Raw genomic sequence first — 19,565 nt, forward strand, 5'->3', positions numbered from 1 at the left:
ATAAAAATCTACTAAATTTGAGTGAATGAGTGATACACCTGCCTGGGCCTTTATCCATCGAAAACCTAAAACCCGAAACCTCTCCGCTCTTTAGGCTCCTTCCTTCCTTGCTCAATCTCTCTCTCTCTCTCATCGATCGTCGGAGATTGTTTGGTCCCCTTCGATTTGTGACGATTTCGTTTTTAATCATCAGTTTTCTCCATTTTCCAAGGTTTGTAAAAAGTAGATCGCTATTTATTATTATAGAGATCGATAAACGTAATTGCTCTCTGTTCTAGTGCAATGCACGGCTAGTAGAAACTTTACGAAGATTAGTCTGGGTTTTGCAATTTCTTTGATTTGGTTTCTTCATTTCCATTTCACTGCTGATTTTTGTCTTTGTTGTGAGTAGGAGGAGCCATGGGTTGGAAAGCTGCTGAGAAACTCATCAGACACTGGAAGATACTTCGAGGGGATAATGTGAGAGAGGACAACTAACTTTGTTCACTATTCCTCTTCTTCTTGTGTTGTTCATTAGTTTGGTTTCATTTTTGATGTAGGTAATGATAATTCGTGGCAAAGATAAGGGTGAGACTGGAACCATAAAGCGCGTCATCCGATCCCAAAATCGTGTCATTGTTGAAGGAAAGAATCTGGTGAGATTGTCTTCTTGTGGATATCTTTTTGCTCGGTCTCATTCCATGGGCTAGCTACATAAACATAAATGTTTTGAATTGTTCAACTCTTTTCGTTTTGGGATAGTATTTGGCTACTTACTGAAACTCTGTTTGTTACAGCTTGTGTATATTTTTTTCTGTATTCGCAGATCAAGAAGCATATAAAGGGAGGCCCTGATCATGAAGGTGGAATTTTCACGGTAGAGGCTCCTCTTCACGCCTCTAATGTCCAAGTTGTTGATCCAGTCACTGGGTATGATCTCACTCTGCACTACTCTTTTGCTCAAACTATGGTATTCTTATTTGTCTGTCATCTTTTCTACCTCAGGAGGCCTTGTAAGGTTGGTGTCAAGTACCTAGAGGATGGAACAAAAGTAAGAGTAGCCAGAGGCACAGGCACATCTGGTTCCATCATTCCTCGCCCTGAGATTCTAAAGATAAGGGCTACACCAAGACCCGCAACTGGTACATAGAAGCTCAACATCTCTCTAAACATGGGATTTACACATTGGATTTTGGAAATATGTAGTGGAATATCTGTTAGCTATTTGAGAACAACATAATCATACGATAGAATAAACACAGTAGCGGTTTTCTTGCACAAGGATTAATACTTGTTTTCTTACGCAGCTGGCCCCAAGGACACACCAATGGAGTATGTCTGGGAGCAGACATATGATGCTAAAACAGGAAAGGGCATGCCTGATCTTTGAGCTGAAGCCTCTTTACAGTTTCGTTCCAAAAATGTTGCTGCTCCTAAATAGATTCTTCATTTTCCAATCCATTATAGTTTGATTTGGGTCAAGAGCTGTGAGGCTTTGTTGAAAGAACCTTTGATCCTGGCTGAAACGGAGTCGTTTATTTCATTGATCTTGTGAACTTTTCAATTTGGCTATGACTCTTGACTCTGACTGTTGGCTCTTGACTCTGACTGTTGGCTCTTGACTCGTAGAACACACTGACAAGTTATTTGATTTAATTTGGCAATGACTCTTGACTCTGACTGCTTTCTCTTGACTTGTAAATCATGCTGGAAAGTATTTGATTTAATTTGGCAATGAATCTTGACGCTTGAGTCTTTCCTGTTGACTCTGAAAATTCCTTGTTCTAAGCCAATAGTTAGTATCCCTCTTCTGCACCCTGAATGTTCATCGACTTTTTCCTATGCTCATATGATGATGTCAATTCTCAAAAGTATCAGATTAGTCATAGGCCAAGAGTCTTATGTCTTGATCTGTCATGAGGTGCCATACCATCTAATTTTGTCCTGTTACGATTATGATCAATTTCGTAGTGGTCTCCTGGTTGTATGCACTGTAGTTATTGGTGGATAGTTGTCTGCAATGTTGAACATAGTTTGAAGATTAAATTCGTTTCAGTGTGTACTAGTCAGTCGGCAGCCTTTGAGATGCATGTGCAACCAGGTACGACTCGTACGAGTTTCGACGAATCTCCTGCTCTGAGGAAAGTAGACGAAACTCCACCTAAACATGTTCAGTTTCTTGAGCCTATCAGCAAGACTGTGGTCGAGGATGCCCAAAATCCATCATATGGGTATGTATTTGATGACCTCCAAATTTCAGGAGAACCTTATCCTGGACATGAACTTCAGGCTTGTGGTTACTCCATTAATGGGTTGTAATTTTGAGGTTCGTACTACATAGAAAAACAGAATCGCTTCCTTTACTTATGTGTTTAACTGCATCTAATCTTATCTACTTCTGTTCTTCAATTTTCAGTGGGTATGTCATCTAGAAGATGGATCTGTGAATTACATTGATGGTACATTCCCCTCCTGCTGAATTTTGTTTCTTATTTCTTTATATTGAAATAAGAATCTAGTCGCTAACGAACTTCTAATGCAGGAGCAAAGCAGCCAAATTACCTTGTCACTGCTGATGATGTTCATTTATATCTTGCTATTGAGGTTCAGCCTTTGGATGACAGGAACCGAAAGGTTAATATCTTTTTGTATGAACGAGATTATATGTTGACTAGTTCTTTTCTGTGGAAAGTGAGGATTAGGATTTTGTGATATACTGGAATCTTGATATGGATTTTAGTTTCCATTATTTACCTCAGCATTTTTGTGTCGTGGGCTAGATTTCATGCTAAAATCTTGTAGGGGAAAAGATTCGCCGTGGGAAAGTACAGATACGATTTAACAGTTTTGTTAGATGTCCTTACTGTTGTTTTCTGCTGATTGTTTTTCAGTTTTTTCATGTGGTTTGCAATATTCATTTGCTACTTTCTGATTTCAGGGGGAGCTTGTGAAGGTTTTTGCCAATAATAATCGCAATTCGCAAGATCGCTTGCCGTAAGTTAATCTATTTACTTAGAGAATCAGCCTCTTGAGTTCCTATTTAACTAGGCCACTTGTCGGTTTACGTCTTGATATTAAGATGTTACGTCTTTTATGCTCGCTGAGCTGTTTCTGGTTGGTTGTGTAAGAGTGTGGTTCCTTTAAATCTGAAGGATTCTTCGAAAACTTAATAATATTTATTGTCAGACCTATATGTAACAGTAATCCTCTTTTTATTTTCGCAGTTCCAGAGATGCAGAGCAATATAGAGAAGACTCTTCATACTGGTCATGCTTCATACAAAGTTTCTCATGCGGTATAACATTTGCCATTTCAACTCGTATATTTTGGCTATGTATTATCTGGCTTTTCTTGGATTAATCTTTCACATGCATGAACAGACTGGTTTCCTGGATATATGGGAAGCAGCTACGTTATCTATTAAGAGAGAAGGTTACAGCATCAAGTGTAATAATAATCTCACAATTGCAGAAAAGTTCTCAGCTTCTACTGCTGTAAGACTTATGCCTTATTTGTTTCTGTCCTTTATTGTCATTAAATAAATTGCGCTCGTCTGTGAAACGTGTGGCGGTGTGGGTATGGAGGGAGCTTTGCGTGTTGAACTTATGATGCATACATATTGTATATCAATACTAAGCAATAGGAATGCTTCTGTAAGCAATAGGAATGCCTCTGTAAGCTATAAGGCTTGTCCCATTTTATAAGTTGAATTTTAGAGTCGCTGAATAAAGAGTTTTCAACGCTTTGTTACTTCCTAAACAAGATCTGCGTCTTACATGCATGTTCATTGAGCAGACTGTAGTTTACTGATTTAAACGTCTTCTCTACAAGAGCACGTAGCGAAACCATAATTTTTGTTTTCAGCTGATTTTTCATATCGTTGTAAGTAAATGTTTGATGTAGGAAAGGCAACGAGCTTTAAACTAATATTTAAATCCTTCTTGTCGTACTTGTGTAGATAACAATTCCGTTTGGGCAACCAGCAGAACTTGTTATCATTGGTTCTGATGGTAGTGAGCATTCCTTTACAAGCAGATAATGGATCGACAGACCTTATCTGGTGAGTAGAACTTAACTTTCTTTCAAAGAGGGAAGTAGTCCATAAGAATGCTTTGAGTTTGATGAGTCTGACAAAAATTAATTAGGTTGAAAGTACTTAGTGAGTTCAAAAGCCGATCCGGATCAATCAGCATATGCTTGGTCCAATGATCCTCCTATCTATGAATCCCAGTATGATTAGACACACAAGTGTAGGAGATATATCACACATTTGATTCAATAAATGATAGGGTCTTGTGTATTCATATTGTTTGTTATATATCTGTTGAATACTCCACTGTTAGCATTTAATCTTCTATTGTCTTTGGCAGCTCAAGAGATGAAATAGTAGTCACCCTGAGATTATTTATCAAGAGAGTAATGTTCTTCAAAGCATTAAATTCATTTTATCACTCTCGTTACAATCTCTAGAAGACTTCAAGCTTTCATTAGCAATGACTGATTATTTTGGTTTGATATTTCGTTGCAGGCTCTGTAGAGAAAGAAGGGAAAGAAGAGAGTATTTTTGTTCAACAAATGAGACTTGGTATATAATATTTTTTTGGCTCTCTAGCTTTTCTCAGCTGCAAATCAATTAGAGGACTTGTGACACAATTTATTCATGAGAATAATCAATCTTTGTTTATATAATAAAAGCCCCACTTAAGTTACATTTGATCTCACTACAAATATGACTGCTCTGCAGTCCACTACCTTCTATTTTATTGACCTCTATGAGTACAGTTAATAATTGGCCACAGGGACTATGTTACAAAGAATGATAAGTCTTGAAGAGACATGATACAACAATGAAGTAAACACACACATATATATATATATTCACGGGTTGGCTGATTTTTCAGCTCTTTCCACCCTAAACTTTTTGTCTTTGAAAATACCACAAAAAAAAAAAAATTAATCTCAATAAAACTAGGGTGATTTTGTGCAGAGACAAAATTGGGATAAGTAATTAGGTAAAAGACAATAGTAGATTTGGTCCCAAACAAAAGAAAATAATAGTTACATATGGGCTCTGATTCGAAAGAAATTACAATAAAACCAGTTGGTGTCTTGGCCATGCGCGTGTGATAAACACCATTGACTATTGGTGACGAGAACGAATGAAATAACTGTTTTTAAATGTTCTGCATGTGAAATTACCTTTACACGGCGACACAAAAAACGAGGAACGATTATTAAATGCAAGCCGTCCAATTGTCTTCGTAATTCTGAAATTTGAATCTATAACCAACACGTATGGGTGGAAATTAATAATTTTAAACCACTAACCTAACTACGTAAATACCTATTGATAAATTTAGCACTATATAGTTCGATATATGACTCTAGAAAAGTGTATGGACATGTAGCTAAATTTATAATTAACTATTATTTTTTTAACTAATTGGGACATGTTTACCCAAAAAGCAATTCATAGGGTTTCTATCGTCCATCTCCATAGAACCGTTGCTACGAAATTTAAGAAATTTAACCAAGGGATACATGAAACTTGCAGGGCAGCATGTCTTACTATTTATTTGTGAAATTTTGATGAAATTCGAACTTTTTTCCCTAAATTTATTTCATGCATAGACTATGGACTATGCTTCATCGTCTTCTTACTTTTCACCATAAAATTTCTTATTAGTTTATCTATGCATGAACTGTTATTATTAGTTTATCTATCTAAATTCTTTGACTCATCTCCACAAATTTTCTTAGATCTGCATCAATGCTTTGTACATCTATTTGTGGAGATCCAAAAATGTTGTTGTAGATCCATATTTGTTCGTGAAAGCTGTCTCTTCCAAAGAATAGATCTACTATAAAATTCTCTGATACGACAGTGTGAATAGTTAACGACAGTGTTTTTCTACTCGGTTTGAATGAATTAATTAGAAAATAGTTGAGAGAGAAGAGATAGATGAACATGAAAGAGAAATAAACACGTAAGAGTCAAAAATTAAAAGCAAAAACGAAACGTCAGACGTGTGGGGTTAGTTTGGAAACAAATGTGGGCTAAAATCTTCTTTGTTATGGACTCTAAAACGAAATGTAGAAAAACTAGTTAGACTAAGATTTATTGTCTTCCAGCCAATTATCTCATAAAACTATATGTACTTTCGGATTTGTTTTTAAAATTACGCCTCCAATTGAACCGATTAGTAATCCGGTAATATTTAACTCGGTTTGACTTACTCAAAATTTATCCAAATTTAATCAATTTTGACTATATGTTAACCCAATATTAACCCAAAAAAATGTAAAAGAAAAAAAATGTCCTTTAAATTTATAAAAGAAAACTGGCAAAAGGAAAATGTATATTTTGCTATATCACCATAAATCAAAGTATCTTATTATATAAAGTATGGTTTTAAAGTTAGTAACTCATAGGATCGTGACACGTGGCAATTCTATCGATCTTAGATTTTGACATGTGTAAAATAAAATTTTCCTTTTTAAGATATAAAAAGAAAATTTTATGTAATTATAAATTTAAAAAAATTTTAAAATGTAAAAGATAATTATAAGGATAATTGTAAGTAATTAATATTTCGTATAAAAAATTTTAAAATATCAAAAGATAATAATAAGGAAATTATACGTTTTTATAAGTAAAATATATATTTCAATTAAAACAAGAAATCACGCAATTTATTAAAAAGGAAACATATCTTATTATATAACTAATATGATATATTTTCATTTCTCAATTAGTAATTAATATTATTATTAACTGTTATCAGTCAAAGATTTTATCATGTGTCATGAGTTAATTTAAAAATTTATATTATTTATCTCAATTTCTTTTCTAATTAGAAATATGTGATGATTTAATTAAACTAATCATCATATTATTTATTTGAGTTTAGTTTTTCAATTGTTAGATTGTTTATTTCAATTTCTCTTTTCATATTTAAATTATCGAAGATTCATATATCATCTTATTTATATTTTTTATTTTATTTTTTAGTTTAATTGTTATATCTTTAAATTATCTTTTAGGTTTCTACTTTCAATTTCAATTATATAATATTTATCATATATCATAGTTCTAATGATTTTAGATAGGGACATGTGTCATGATTTAAATTATAAATTTACGTTATTTATATAAATTTTATTTTCTAATTAAAAATATGTGATTATTTTAAATAAAGTTTTATATTGTTTATTTGAAAGTCTTGAATAATATATGCTTCTTCTTTGTTTTTAATATTTTGAATTTAGTTATACTATTTTAAATTGTTTATTTAAATTTCTAGGTTCATAATTGAATTATAAAAGATTCATATATCATTGTGCTTATAATTTTTTGAATTTATCAATTTTTATTGATTGATCATAAAGCCATTGCAATCGAGTATATAGGAATCGAACCCGCAACGTTAGCTTATAATTTGTCTTAGCTAATTTCTTCTGAATTTGTCTTTTCGTTTGAGGTTTTCTCATATTATCAAGTAAAGTTACATGATGTGGATATACACTGTCTCATATTGTCACAATTTTGTTTCCATCTTGCCCACATTGAAATTAGAAAGTTTCCAATGGATATAGATAATTTATTAAATTTCAATAATACTCATTGGAGCATTATTAAATATCATACTGTAACATATAATAAACAAAATTACAAATAGTATTTTATATTGCATATTCTTCATAAGTAATCTATATAAAAAAATAATTAAAATACTACCTTTTCTAAAATTAAAACATTTTTTTATATAATATTAGTTAAACTTACAAAAATAAAAATTAAAAATGACAATTACGAATGGTAACCCGTGCAACGCATGGGTCCATATCTAGTATAGTATATACTATGGTGTTATATATAAACAAAAATATTATTTATTTATTTATTTATTTTTGATAAACAATTAAAAATAATAAATTATAAACTTAGTTTTACCAAGAAAACAATATAATAAAATATACCATAAAAGATCATTTATATATATAACACCATAGTATATTGGGGCTTTTGCAAAAATGCCCCTTTTTCAATGCCCCCTTTCAAAAATACCCCTTCTTTATAACTTTATAAAAAATGCTCTTAAAAATATAAGATTTACCCAAATATGTATGTAACATTATTAAAACATATACAAACTACATTTTTATGTATCTAAAATCTTATAAATACTTTATAAATACCTTATAAATGCATTTTAAATACCTTTAAAAACCTTTAAAATATCTTGTAAAACCTTTGAAAAACCTTAAAAATCCTTTAAAATAACTTGTAAAACCTTTAAAAACACCTTATAAAACCTTATAAATACTTGGATCGAGTCTTCAAGTAGTAGTTACAATCCATAAATACCTTATAAACCTAATAAAACTTTATAAAAATTTCAGATTTAAAAAGGGGCATTTTTGAAAATGGACATCTAAAAGGGGCATTTTTGAAAAGGGGCACACTAAAAGGGGCATTTTTAACAATTTCCCTAGAATATTATACCAATTTTTTTTATATAAGTTTTTTAGGTATATTTTGTTATATTATTTTGTGTAATATTTAATTTTGGTATATTATTTTTTCAAGTAAAATTATATAATATTTTATTATTTTAACTGTTTATAAAAAATAAATAAATAAATAAATAAAAATACTTTTTTGATAGACAGTTCTTCTCTCTCTCCTTAAGATGGTTAAGCACGGTAATCCCTAAGCTCCAATTTTTACTTTCCTCTTGCTTAGGGTTTACGATTTGTTTCGCTCTCTGGATTTTGCTCTTGTCCCTGTTGCTCTGGAATTCTAGGGTTTCTTAGATTATTCGATCTGTTTCTAAGATTATTCGATATGTTTCCAAGATTAATATTGTGGATTTGAGTAGAAATTTAATGAAAGTTATCGGAAAATTCGCAAGAAGAGTTGGGGTTCCAATGGAAGTGATGGGATTGAAACTTGGAGAGTTTGTGGATGAGTACACTATTAGATTATGTATAGAGATCCGGTTTAGTAGTCTTAGTTAAGTTAAATAGAGATTAATTTCCGGTCTAGTGTAGAATGTATATACACACATTTGTAACAACTTTTACGATTGAGAAATACAGAAAATCATTTCACAAATCTCTTTGCTCATGTTCTCTATCATGGTATCAGAGCATTTTTTGCATTTTTTCTGTTGATTTCACCCTAATTTCTTCATATTCTTCTATAATTTCTTCGATTCCTCGTCTCTATCATCGTCGATTGTTCTTCTGCACTCTCAATTTTGGCGAAAATGGTGAAGAAAGGAGGAAAACTGAGAAATCAAAGTGTTACACCTCAAGATGGAGGTTATGTTGCTCGATCTACTCGTAATTTGGTGATCCTTGAAGCCTAAGGTTGTGAAGACGAAACAACAACTCGCTCAACGATTTGAAGCTTCTGAGGGTCATGGATCGATATCGAAGAACTCTGATTCGTTCGACAATCCATTGATCCTTCATTATTCTGATCATCCAGGTTTATCGATTGTCTCTCATATTCTAGATGGAACTAAACAGTTGGTCAAGTGCGATGAAGATTAGCCTAGATGCGAAGAATAAGGTAGGTTTGGTTGATGGATCGTTATTGAGACCTTCTGAGGATGATTCTAGTTTCCGCATCTGGAGTAGATGTAATAGAATGATGAAGTCATGGATTCTTAATGTCGTTAACAAGGAGATATATGATAGTATATTGTATTATCAAGATGCTATGGAGAAGTGGGATGATCTATTCACTAGGTTCAAGGTTAATAATCTACTGCGCACGGAAGTATCAAACTGAACAGGTTGTTATGACACTCAAGTAGGAAGATCTGGATCTATCAGAATACTTTACTAAGAAGAAGACATTGTAGGAACAACTATCCAACACAAGATCTTGTACGGTGAAGAAATGTGATTTTGATCAAGTTAAGGAACTCTTGAGGAAACAAAGACAAGTCGTGTGATTCAGTTTTTGATGGGACTAAATGATAACTTCAACAACATTCGTGGCTAGATTCTCAATATGAAACCAAGACCTGGATTGAATGAGATTTACAACATGCTAGATCAAGATGAGAGCCAGAAGATTGTTGGATATTCACGACCATTGCTTACTTCTTTAGCTTTTCAAGCTCAGGTTATTCTCACTGAACACAATCATATTCTCATTGCTTTCGTGTTGATCATACGGTGGATAAGTGCTATAAAGTTCATGGCTATCCACTTGGTCATCCAAGGGCTAAGAAGAACAGTTCAGATTCGATGTTGTCTCAGAAAGAGAATTGTCCTGAAGAGAAGAATGACGGTATGTCTAAGGATCAACTCCAACAGATGATATGTTATCTAAGCTCCAAACTTCAGTCTAGTAGCGTTTCCCCATCCCCTGATAAGGTTATAGCTTAGACTTCTAATCATGTACCATCTATGTCACTGATAACTGTTACATTCCTTTTTCTTTATGATTTGACTTACTATGACATTTTAACTTCATATATACCTCATGAAACTGAGTTGTCTCTTAGAGTTTGGATAATAGATTCAGGGGCTAGTCATCATGTCACACATGAAAAAGAAATTTATGTAGAATACAAAGCCTCAGATTAAACCTATGTGCGATTGCCTAATGGTCAAACAGTGAAAATAGATGGGTTGTCTCTATATAATGTGTTACACATTCTTGGGTTCAAATTTAATTTGTTAAGTGTGAGTGTTGTGACTAAAACTCTGAATTCTAAAGTCAATTTTACTTCTGATGCATGTTTCATTAAGCCCCTTACTTATGATTTAGTGATTGAGAACGGTAGTCAAGTTGCAAATTTGTATGCTTTGAATCTTGATAAGTCTCTTGTTAATATATCTTGTTCAACTTTACCAGGTACGTCTGTTTGTGATAGTGTTCATGTTGATACAGTAATATGGATTCCATTATCTTCAATTAATTGAATGTTGAGGGTCTGTTGAGAATCTATTGGTGGGACTTTCATTCTGTATAAATAGATAACATGTTTACCAAAAGGGAGGGGTACCATAATTTTAGAGTGGAGTATAGACAAATATTAATACCATAATGGGCATCTCTACAGGAGTAGTTGGGGATTCTGAACGCTCCTTAATAGGCTTCCTACCCCCTTGATCTAGAAGAATATGCAGCAAATCTGGTTGAGATTTTTCTGGAGCGCGTGAATTTATAAGCTTTATTTCTGTTTTCAAGCCTCAATACACGTTTTGTTAGCTCTGCAACCTTGTTTTCAAATTCAACATAAAGAGTGGACTTTTCATCATCAGAGAGTTTGGGATATGACCGGGAATACTTATGTTTTGATATGGTGGCAGGAGACTTCACCCATAGTTGTCTGATTTTTACATCTATTGCACTAGTTTCTTCTTACGATCCATAATGTGCTTTTTGTGAACAACTAATAGCTTCTTTGAAGGGATTTAAATGGGAGGAGACATGGCGAGAAACAAACTCCAGCAAGTCAGCTAGCCATATGGATTGACAAGCGGATTCGAAACAAACTATCCGCGATACGGGCTATGGGCGATCACAGATACAGCTCAGGCTTACAAGCTTGGTTTGCATCTAGACTCTAAGGCCAATCTCTTGTATTCTCAGTCTTCAAATCTCTCAGCTTTAGAAGTATAACAATGTACTAGCAAACGTTATTTTTTCTTGTATTTAATTTAACATTTTATTCAAAAAAAAAAAAAGAAGGGATTGAAATGAATGGTAATGACTTGTCACCACCAGGCCATTCAGATTTGTTGAATCGATGAGCCTCTATAATCAATTCATACATGTATGCAACTTTACTGTCTTTTACCTCATCATCCCACTCCCCCTAATCATGAATATGTTAAAATAGTTTTTTCCAGTACAAATATCTTAAGGTTGTGTTCTAGGGCGAGTATATAAGAAAGAGGTATTGACTTTTTAGGCAAAATTAACTTTTTCCAATGGAGGATAGTCATGGAGGTGGAGTCATCAGATACCAAATCAACCATGTGAGGGATGTTACGAAGTGCTAGGAGCTGCAATGCAAGAGGGAAACTGATTGCTCGAGTAATTACACGATATATCTAACCGCAAGGCAGTATATACGGGGTCGATCCATAAGGACCAAAAATACTCTAAAGATTTCCGAGACTCGTTCTTAGCTAAAACTAAAAAAGTTATTTGTTTGGTTTTCTGAATTGTAAATAAAAATACAAATAAAATAGACGATTAAACGTATGAATTAAAGACATTGGGCCATAAGGTATTTTAGAGATCAATAAATAACGGAAACATGAGACAAGGAATTCAAAAATAAAGAAATGTTCTTGAACATGAACACATTTAGACTAATTCTCTCTCAAGACATTAATTACTAAATTTGACTACTCAACTACTAAACTCTCGCTTGTAATTTTCTAGTCAAATTTGCATTACCAAACAAGTTCATTAAGTTCACAATGTATCCTAACGTTCAACTCTCAGTGGCTAGGAATACATTGCTCAATTCACATTAGTTCAGGCATTCTATCGAACACTTTTGATGCATGGAGAAACCTAGAATCTAAAACAGGATAATCAATCCTATTTTAGCTTGACAGGATAATGTGAATCAAAGAACCTGAGGATAAAGAACTCCAAACAACAATCAATCCATCAATCTATTGAATCTCCTATTTAGAACCCTAAAACCCAATAAGGAGACTACTTACACATATGGCAAAAAAATAACACCAATAGATATGAAAGAAAACATGATTCAATTAAATAGAAAATGAATAGGGTTTAGAAATCTTCTCTAAAGTGTCAAAGAGGATGAATTTCTAGAATTCCCAAAAAGCTTCCAAAATAGAAGTCTCAAAAAAATTGCAGAGAAAAGAACTTGAATGAGACAATTAGGTCTCTGGGGTTTTTATACCCAATTACAGAAAATAAGAAATAAAACTGGTTAAGAAAAACCAAACTGGGCGTCTGGGGTTAGATCGATCGATCCGGTGGGTGGATCGATCGATCTCGCTTCACTGGAAACTGATTATCGTCCGTCAGAGTAATGGGAACGATCGATCCATCTGGATTTTCTGGTCTCCAACTCCGCAACTGCTTCAAATGCTCGCCAGAATGACCTGTCTTCACTAATTCGGGTATAACTCTTGAATGCACCGTTAGATTTCAAATCACCTGGAAAATCAAGCTAACATCTTCATCAAGCTTGTGTCAAAAATTTGGAAAGTTCTAATGGTGGGAAGTCTTCCATCTGAGGCCAAACATCTGACACTTCTAAACGAAACTGCATCTCCAAATGTGTGTTTAGATCCCAAAACAGCTCATTTTCCTCCGAAACAGCCTAAAACCTGTAAAGACTCGATAAAGGATTAAAAGACTCTGAAAACATACTTTGACTCTATAAAATATATGATCTAGGAAAGAAAACAAAGACTCAAAAACGATAAAAACACAACATATCAGAAACCTTTCAAACAGAAAGTTTTTTTGCTGAAGTTGCTTTGTGAAATTCTTGATGGGATCAGTTGACACCAACCTTTTCCCAGTGCAATCAGATAAAATGTATTTTCTGAATCTCATTGATACTTGGTCTTCAAGAAAGACTTTATACTCCAAGAAAATGCAAGAAACTTTTCAAGATCTGCCAATATCTCACCATATTTAAATGTAGGCCTACCAATTTGATTTGAGGCTATGAGTATCCCGTCTACAATGAGGAGATAAGAAAGGCGACATTTTTGGTCTGAAGATATTGGCTTAAGTGGATTGATTAGCATCTCAAATACATCACCTAATGTAGCATGCATGTCTTCACCTATTAGCTCTTTTCAAAAACACTCCTTGCCTTCAACATAACTTGGCTCATATTCTGTGTGGAGAAAGATCCCACATTGCAAAGATGGGAAGGGACTTGAGTAGTATATAAGAGACTTGGGCCAATCCACTCATTGCCAATTGGTTTTGAGTTGGAAGCACATGAAACTTAACATGGTATCAGAGCCCGATCCATACGTTGACCCATTAATCCGGCCCGGAAAGTGGCCCGATCACCGCCACTAATTGATGGCCCAAAGGAAGACTCAATTCTGTCGAGATAGCTATAAGAGCATTATCTCGATGGGGCGTGATGGATTCTGTCGAGATTAACGGCTAGAAGAGTCATTATCTCGAGGGGGCATGTGGAGAAAGATTCCACATTGGAAAGATAGGAAAGGACTTGAGTAGTATATAAGAGACTTAGGGCAATCCACTCATTTTCAATTGGTTTTGAGTTGGAAGCCCATGAAACTTAACATTCTGGGTCATACTCCTCAAGAAATTCGCCGCATGGCAACCCTGTTACAACACCGAATTCTAGAAGAGAAAATCTTAGAGGGTGTCTAGCAAAAACTGTCCATAATTCATACTTTTGCTTGGTCAATAACTGCCTATATAGCAAAACATGCATCAACTTGCAAGAACTAGGACACCTACTAATCAGCAGATGGAAGAGAGGGCCAAAGCAAGATTGAATAATTTTGTCGAATTCCTCTGTCCCATGGAAAACCGACCGGATAAACGAGAGAATGTCAAGTTTCGAGTAAACATTTAGCCTCGTCTAGGGATATCAGTCTATGGCAAAAAAGACGAGTAGAAAAAACTGTATCCCACAGAAAGATGGTTTCGGTGAAAACATATATGCAAGAGTGGGGTTAGTGCTAATTGGAAATAGATTGATGAGACTAGATTTATGGAAGTAAAGAAGGAGGGATTAGCTTGATACTCTCCATCTAAATCGACGGCGATTATAAATGAGAAATTGGTCGGAGACGAAGGATGGCTGACACAAATCGCCGTAACCTAAGGTCCGAATGTAGTCAGAGTATAGAAAGATGATGATAATTAGAGAAGATTACTAACGAGACTGTCGAAGTGGAACCACATAGCGAGTGATTAAACCGGAAACGAGGAATGTAACCAGGAACATCGCCGGATCTCAAATCTCCGTCGAAGTGGAAGCAAAGAATAAAGAATTCAGGGTTTTTACAGGATGCGGAAAATAGTAAAAAGATGGGGTAATGGAATGGTGAAATTGTCGCTGCTAACCGGTATCGGTTTGAAAATAGATGAGAATCGGTTTGAGGGCGTTATGGACAATTAACCTTAGCAAAGTGTCTACACCTTGAAAAGTGCCTAAACACACAAACACTTTTAAAAAAGTGTTCCATAGTACATATATCTCTAGTTTTTTGTTGAGCATGTCTTCGCAGATTCCGCTTTTTACATTACACGGTTTTCAAAAAAATTTCTAAAACCCAGTGATTTTTAAGGGCGACCTCTTATATAAGTCCTGTGGATTTTTAGTTTCCGTTTTTTTCTTAATCTTACTGTTTTTTTCTTAATCATGCTGGTCGATAGCAATGTTTGGTTTCAAATTTTTCTTCAAGGATTTATTGTTTTAAAAAATTTCTTCAAAAATCTTATGCTGCTAATTTTCAAGTTTTCCTTAAAAAATCTGCTAGTTTGCAAAAAAATTTATAATTTTCTGATGTTTAAAATCATTATACAAATGTTGTAGTAATAATAATTTTCGTTACACCAACATAATAATCTGTAATTCAATCTTGTTATATCAATAATGAAACTCTTTTTTTAACTATCAAGCGAAACTCTTATTAAGTAAATAAATTTAAAAATTAATTATCCAATGAAAAAAAAAGTTCCTAATTAGGATAAAAAATTAAAAACTAAGAAAATGGAAACATAATACTGAATAATGTAGATTCAATTAAGACTAAACAAACAATTAAAAAGAACACGTTTGCAGAGAGAGAAAGAGAAGAAGAAAAAAAAAAAAAAAAAAAAGACAGAAAAAAACTAGGAAACCCAATAAGCAGCGATCGAAGCTTTAACTCAGAAGAGCGAAAAGCTCAGACATTCAAATCCGACGGCAATACGAGAAAGCCAAATCCAAGATTTTTGGTTTCTTATAATCGAATACGAACTAAGGAACCGAACAAGAGATTCATCATTTAGGTTGGTCGGAAGTTTTTACTTCTTCTATCTCTCTCCCGTGTTGTTGTCTGAAAAATTCTGGTCAAATCTTTGGTCTCGAATCAATCTTTTAACACTTGTTTTGTCTGCTTATAAGCTTATGTCTGGCTTCTCATTGCCTTATGCTCTGTTTCTCCAATTCGAATTTCATTGTTTTGATACCCAATTCCTTGTTTTTTCTTTGCTCTGTTCCCAAAGCTTGGATCTTTTCAAACTTCACTGATCTCGATTTACTTGTATTAAATTTCGAAAATTTCAAAGCTTTTTGCTTTTGAATTGGGATTGACAATGTTGGGTCTTTCTTTGCTGGTGCAGTTTCGTGAAGTTGGCGAGAGGCTCGTTTCTTCTTTCAGAGGGTATGATTTTGGTGACCTCAAAGTTAGGGTTTTTAATACTGAATCAGAAGGTTTGAAATTTGAGGGCTTTGGTTTGAGTTGGTCTGTGGATTATGATCTTTTAGGGTTTTGGTTCTGAGGAAGATGAGATTTGGCTTTGCATTGTATGTGATTTGGGAATTGCTAAAGAGGGGAAGTTCTTCAGATACATAAATCAATTTGCATTTGAAGGAGTTTAGATTTGTTTGTAGTGAAGGAGAATAAACGTTGCGAGAGAGAGAGAGAGTGCGGTCTCTGCACTCTCCCATTGTAGAAGTATTTGAAGTAAGAGTAATCATGCAACGTTCTCAATATCAGAGGATTGATTTGTGTGAATTGAAAGAGCATATTGTGAAGAAGATTGGTGTCGAAAGATCGACAAGGTATTTTTATTACCTAGGCAGGTTTCTGAGTCAGAAGCTTACTAAGAGTGAATTTGATAAGACATGCTTGAGGTTGTTAGGGAGGGAGAATCTCTCTTTACACAACCAGTTGATCCGTTCGATCTTGAGGAATGCAACTGTCGCTAAGTCACCACCACCGGATCATGAAGTTGGTCATTCGACTAAACCTTTGGTGAATGCTTTTCAAAGTAGAGAAGATGGTCTTGAGCAAAGTGGATCTTTAATCCCTAATCATAATCAGCATGAGCCTGTTTGGTCCAACGGGGTTTTGCCCATCTCTCCGCGGAAAGTTAGGTCTGGAATGCGTGACAGGAAGAGCAGAGATAGGCCTAGTCCACTAGGGTCAAACGGGAAGGTTGAACATATGTTGCATCAGCCAGTTTGTAGAGAAGACAATAGAGGTAGTGTTGGTATGGAAAATGGGGATTATCAAAGATCAGGCAGATATGTTGCTGATGAAAGAGATGGTGAATTTCTTCGTCCCGTGGAAAAACCGAGAATACCAAATAAGGAAAAGGTTGCAACTGCGTCGATGAGAGATGATGAGAATCAAGAAGAGCAGGCTAGGCTAAATCTATCAATGAGTCCCCTTATTGCACCTCTAGGGATTCCATTTTGTTCAGCTAGTGTCGGTGGGTCCCGTAGAACGGTTCCTGTTTCAACCAGCGCTGAGCTAATTAGTTGCTATGACAGTGGTGGATTACCCGATATAGAGATGCTAAGGAAAAGGATGGAGAATATTGCAGTAGCACAGGGTCTTGAAGGGGTTTCGGTGGAGTGTGCTAAGACGTTGAATGACATGTTGGATGTTTATCTGAAGAAGCTGATCAAATCGTGCTTTGATTTGGTTGGAGCCCGGTCCACTAATGGAGATCCTGGGAAACAAACTATAGGCAAGCAGCAAAGTCAAAACAAGATTGTAAATGGGGTGTGGCCAAGTAACAGTTTGAAAATACAAACTCCCAATGGGCCTTCTGATATAACACAAGATCATCATTCTGTGTCTCTGCTTGATTTTAGAACAGCCATGGAGTTAAATCCACAGCAGCTTGGCGAAGACTGGCCAACTCTCCGAGAGAGAATTTCCATGCGGTCTTTCGAGGAACAAGACTTCGAGGTGTGAAAGACATCTTCGGCATGCTCTGGTCCAATAGGGGGCAACTAATTTTGAATGCAAAAAGATTTACTGTGTAGTTCCATGATGAACCGGAAAGAGATGAAGTTATGAGTTCTGAGCTGAAAAGCACATTATGACTGCAGCAGCAGACTCAGAGCAGGTTAGTAGATTAAATGGAACTAATCTCAAAGAACCGTATAAAGATATGTGTTGTTGGTTGCCATGTTGTAAGATTAGAAGTAATTGGCAATCTCAAAGAGTTTCGAGCTTTGTGTGTAAACCCGAGGCAAATAAGGGAATTGGGTAGAGAGTTTTGGCAGAGATACTGTGCTTTTAAGTCGGTGCAAGGTACAATGTCAATCATGTAATAGCTGCAGTTTGCTCTGTATGTAACCTAGTCTTTAGCATTGTTTAGAATTCATATCTTAATAACAAATTTGACATCCGTTTTTGTTTTCTCATTTTAATGGAAATTTTCTTTTTCTCAAAGTCCACAATACATTGCCTTGTTCCTTACTTTCGACTGGTGGCTGTGTCCTATCTATTACTTGTGCCTTGGAAGTAGACTCTTTGCAAGTTTTATTTATATTAATATACTTTACCTGGAGATTTGATCCTTCGTATATGGAAAGTATTGGCGAAATGATTAAACTCTATTTGTGGCTATAAAGGGAAAATCTATGATGTTGTAAGCTGTAGCGCCCTTACTGAGTCTGCTTTCAGCCTCTAGTCCGATCCAAGCATGAAATGCTGTAATCTCTTGTCGAGAATCGGTTGAGATCTTTTGCTTTTCCTGTTGGATGGTGCTCACATGCTTGTGTTGTGTTACATATGCCATGATGAGCTTAATGGCTATGATGTTAGTTAGGACATGTTTGTCCTGTAAGTCAACGTTAAAGGATATCAAATCGGAAAAACTTACAGAGAATGAGCTTCACAGGAGTCATCTTTTGGCAAGTCTCACTTGTTGGACGAAAACTTGCTACAATGCATGTTTGACTGATGAAGCAGGCAATTATTCTGGTGAGTTTTCTTGAACATCATTACATCTGTTGTATTTCTGTACTCATGAAACAGCTTCTCGACTTTCTTTAACTATGATTGAGAAAAAAGAATCACATAGATCAAAGCAGGAAAAAATAAATGGATTTAATACTTATTCCTTTTATATCTTTGTGGAACGTTTAATTATAATAAGGTTTAGGTTTCGTTTGCGAGACGTATACAAGCTGGAAAGAACTTTGGAGGTATGGTGGAGTTAGTCTTTTGCAAAATCTGTTTACCATACCTGGTCAAGACCTTCGAAACCTTGGCCCGTCTTCTTTATTGTACCAGCTCTTTGTTCCATTTAGTCTGCTTCATTGATAGACTTGATTTGACTTCTATTGTTGTGGGATATTAGAATGATAGGAGAAAGGGCAGAAAAATGCTGCATTTGGCAACGCAAGGAATTTTGGCGATCAGAGTCGTATCATAACATGAGGGTGTCAAGAAACGAGATATTGATGTGAGCTACATCATGAAACGAGAAGACGAGAAGACGGGCCAAAATGAATGAATGAATCTTCATTTTCAGGTACTTTGATGTGAGCTACATCATGAAACGAGAAGACGTCAGGTAAATTACTGATGATGTTTTTTTCTCAAGACCTGAC

The 19,565-nt window shown here is 34.9% G+C and overlaps 2 protein-coding genes and 1 pseudogene across 3 annotated transcripts; all 3 read left to right on the forward strand.

Annotated features, from left to right (window-relative positions):
• The first annotated feature begins 83 nt into the window (after positions 1-83).
• On the forward strand, positions 84-1,567 carry LOC9316659 (50S ribosomal protein L24). 2 transcript variants are annotated; one of them, XM_021029546.1, is made up of 6 exons: positions 84-211; positions 392-459; positions 540-635; positions 806-909; positions 985-1,121; positions 1,287-1,567. In XM_021029546.1, exons 2-6 carry the CDS (start codon positions 400-402, stop codon positions 1,367-1,369), a joined length of 480 nt encoding a protein of 159 aa, XP_020885205.1. In that variant the 5' UTR covers positions 84-211; positions 392-399; the 3' UTR covers positions 1,370-1,567. The 2 variants fall into 2 exon arrangements, with proteins under 2 accessions (XP_020885205.1, XP_020885206.1); XM_021029547.1 differs by lacking the exon at positions 84-211 and adding an exon at positions 239-258.
• Positions 1,568-1,759: 192 nt separating this feature from the next.
• On the forward strand, positions 1,760-4,690 carry LOC9314831 (annotated as a pseudogene).
• Positions 4,691-15,792: 11,102 nt separating this feature from the next.
• On the forward strand, positions 15,793-18,399 carry LOC9314833. The gene is made up of 2 exons (XM_002878720.2): positions 15,793-15,997; positions 16,331-18,399. Exon 2 carries the CDS (start codon positions 16,687-16,689, stop codon positions 17,914-17,916), a length of 1,230 nt encoding a protein of 409 aa, XP_002878766.1. The 5' UTR covers positions 15,793-15,997; positions 16,331-16,686; the 3' UTR covers positions 17,917-18,399.
• The last annotated feature ends 1,166 nt before the right edge of the window (positions 18,400-19,565 follow it).

Source organism: Arabidopsis lyrata (genome assembly GCF_000004255.2).
Source record: "Arabidopsis lyrata subsp. lyrata unplaced genomic scaffold ARALYscaffold_4, whole genome shotgun sequence".
Lineage (NCBI taxonomy): Eukaryota > Viridiplantae > Streptophyta > Magnoliopsida > Brassicales > Brassicaceae > Arabidopsis > Arabidopsis lyrata.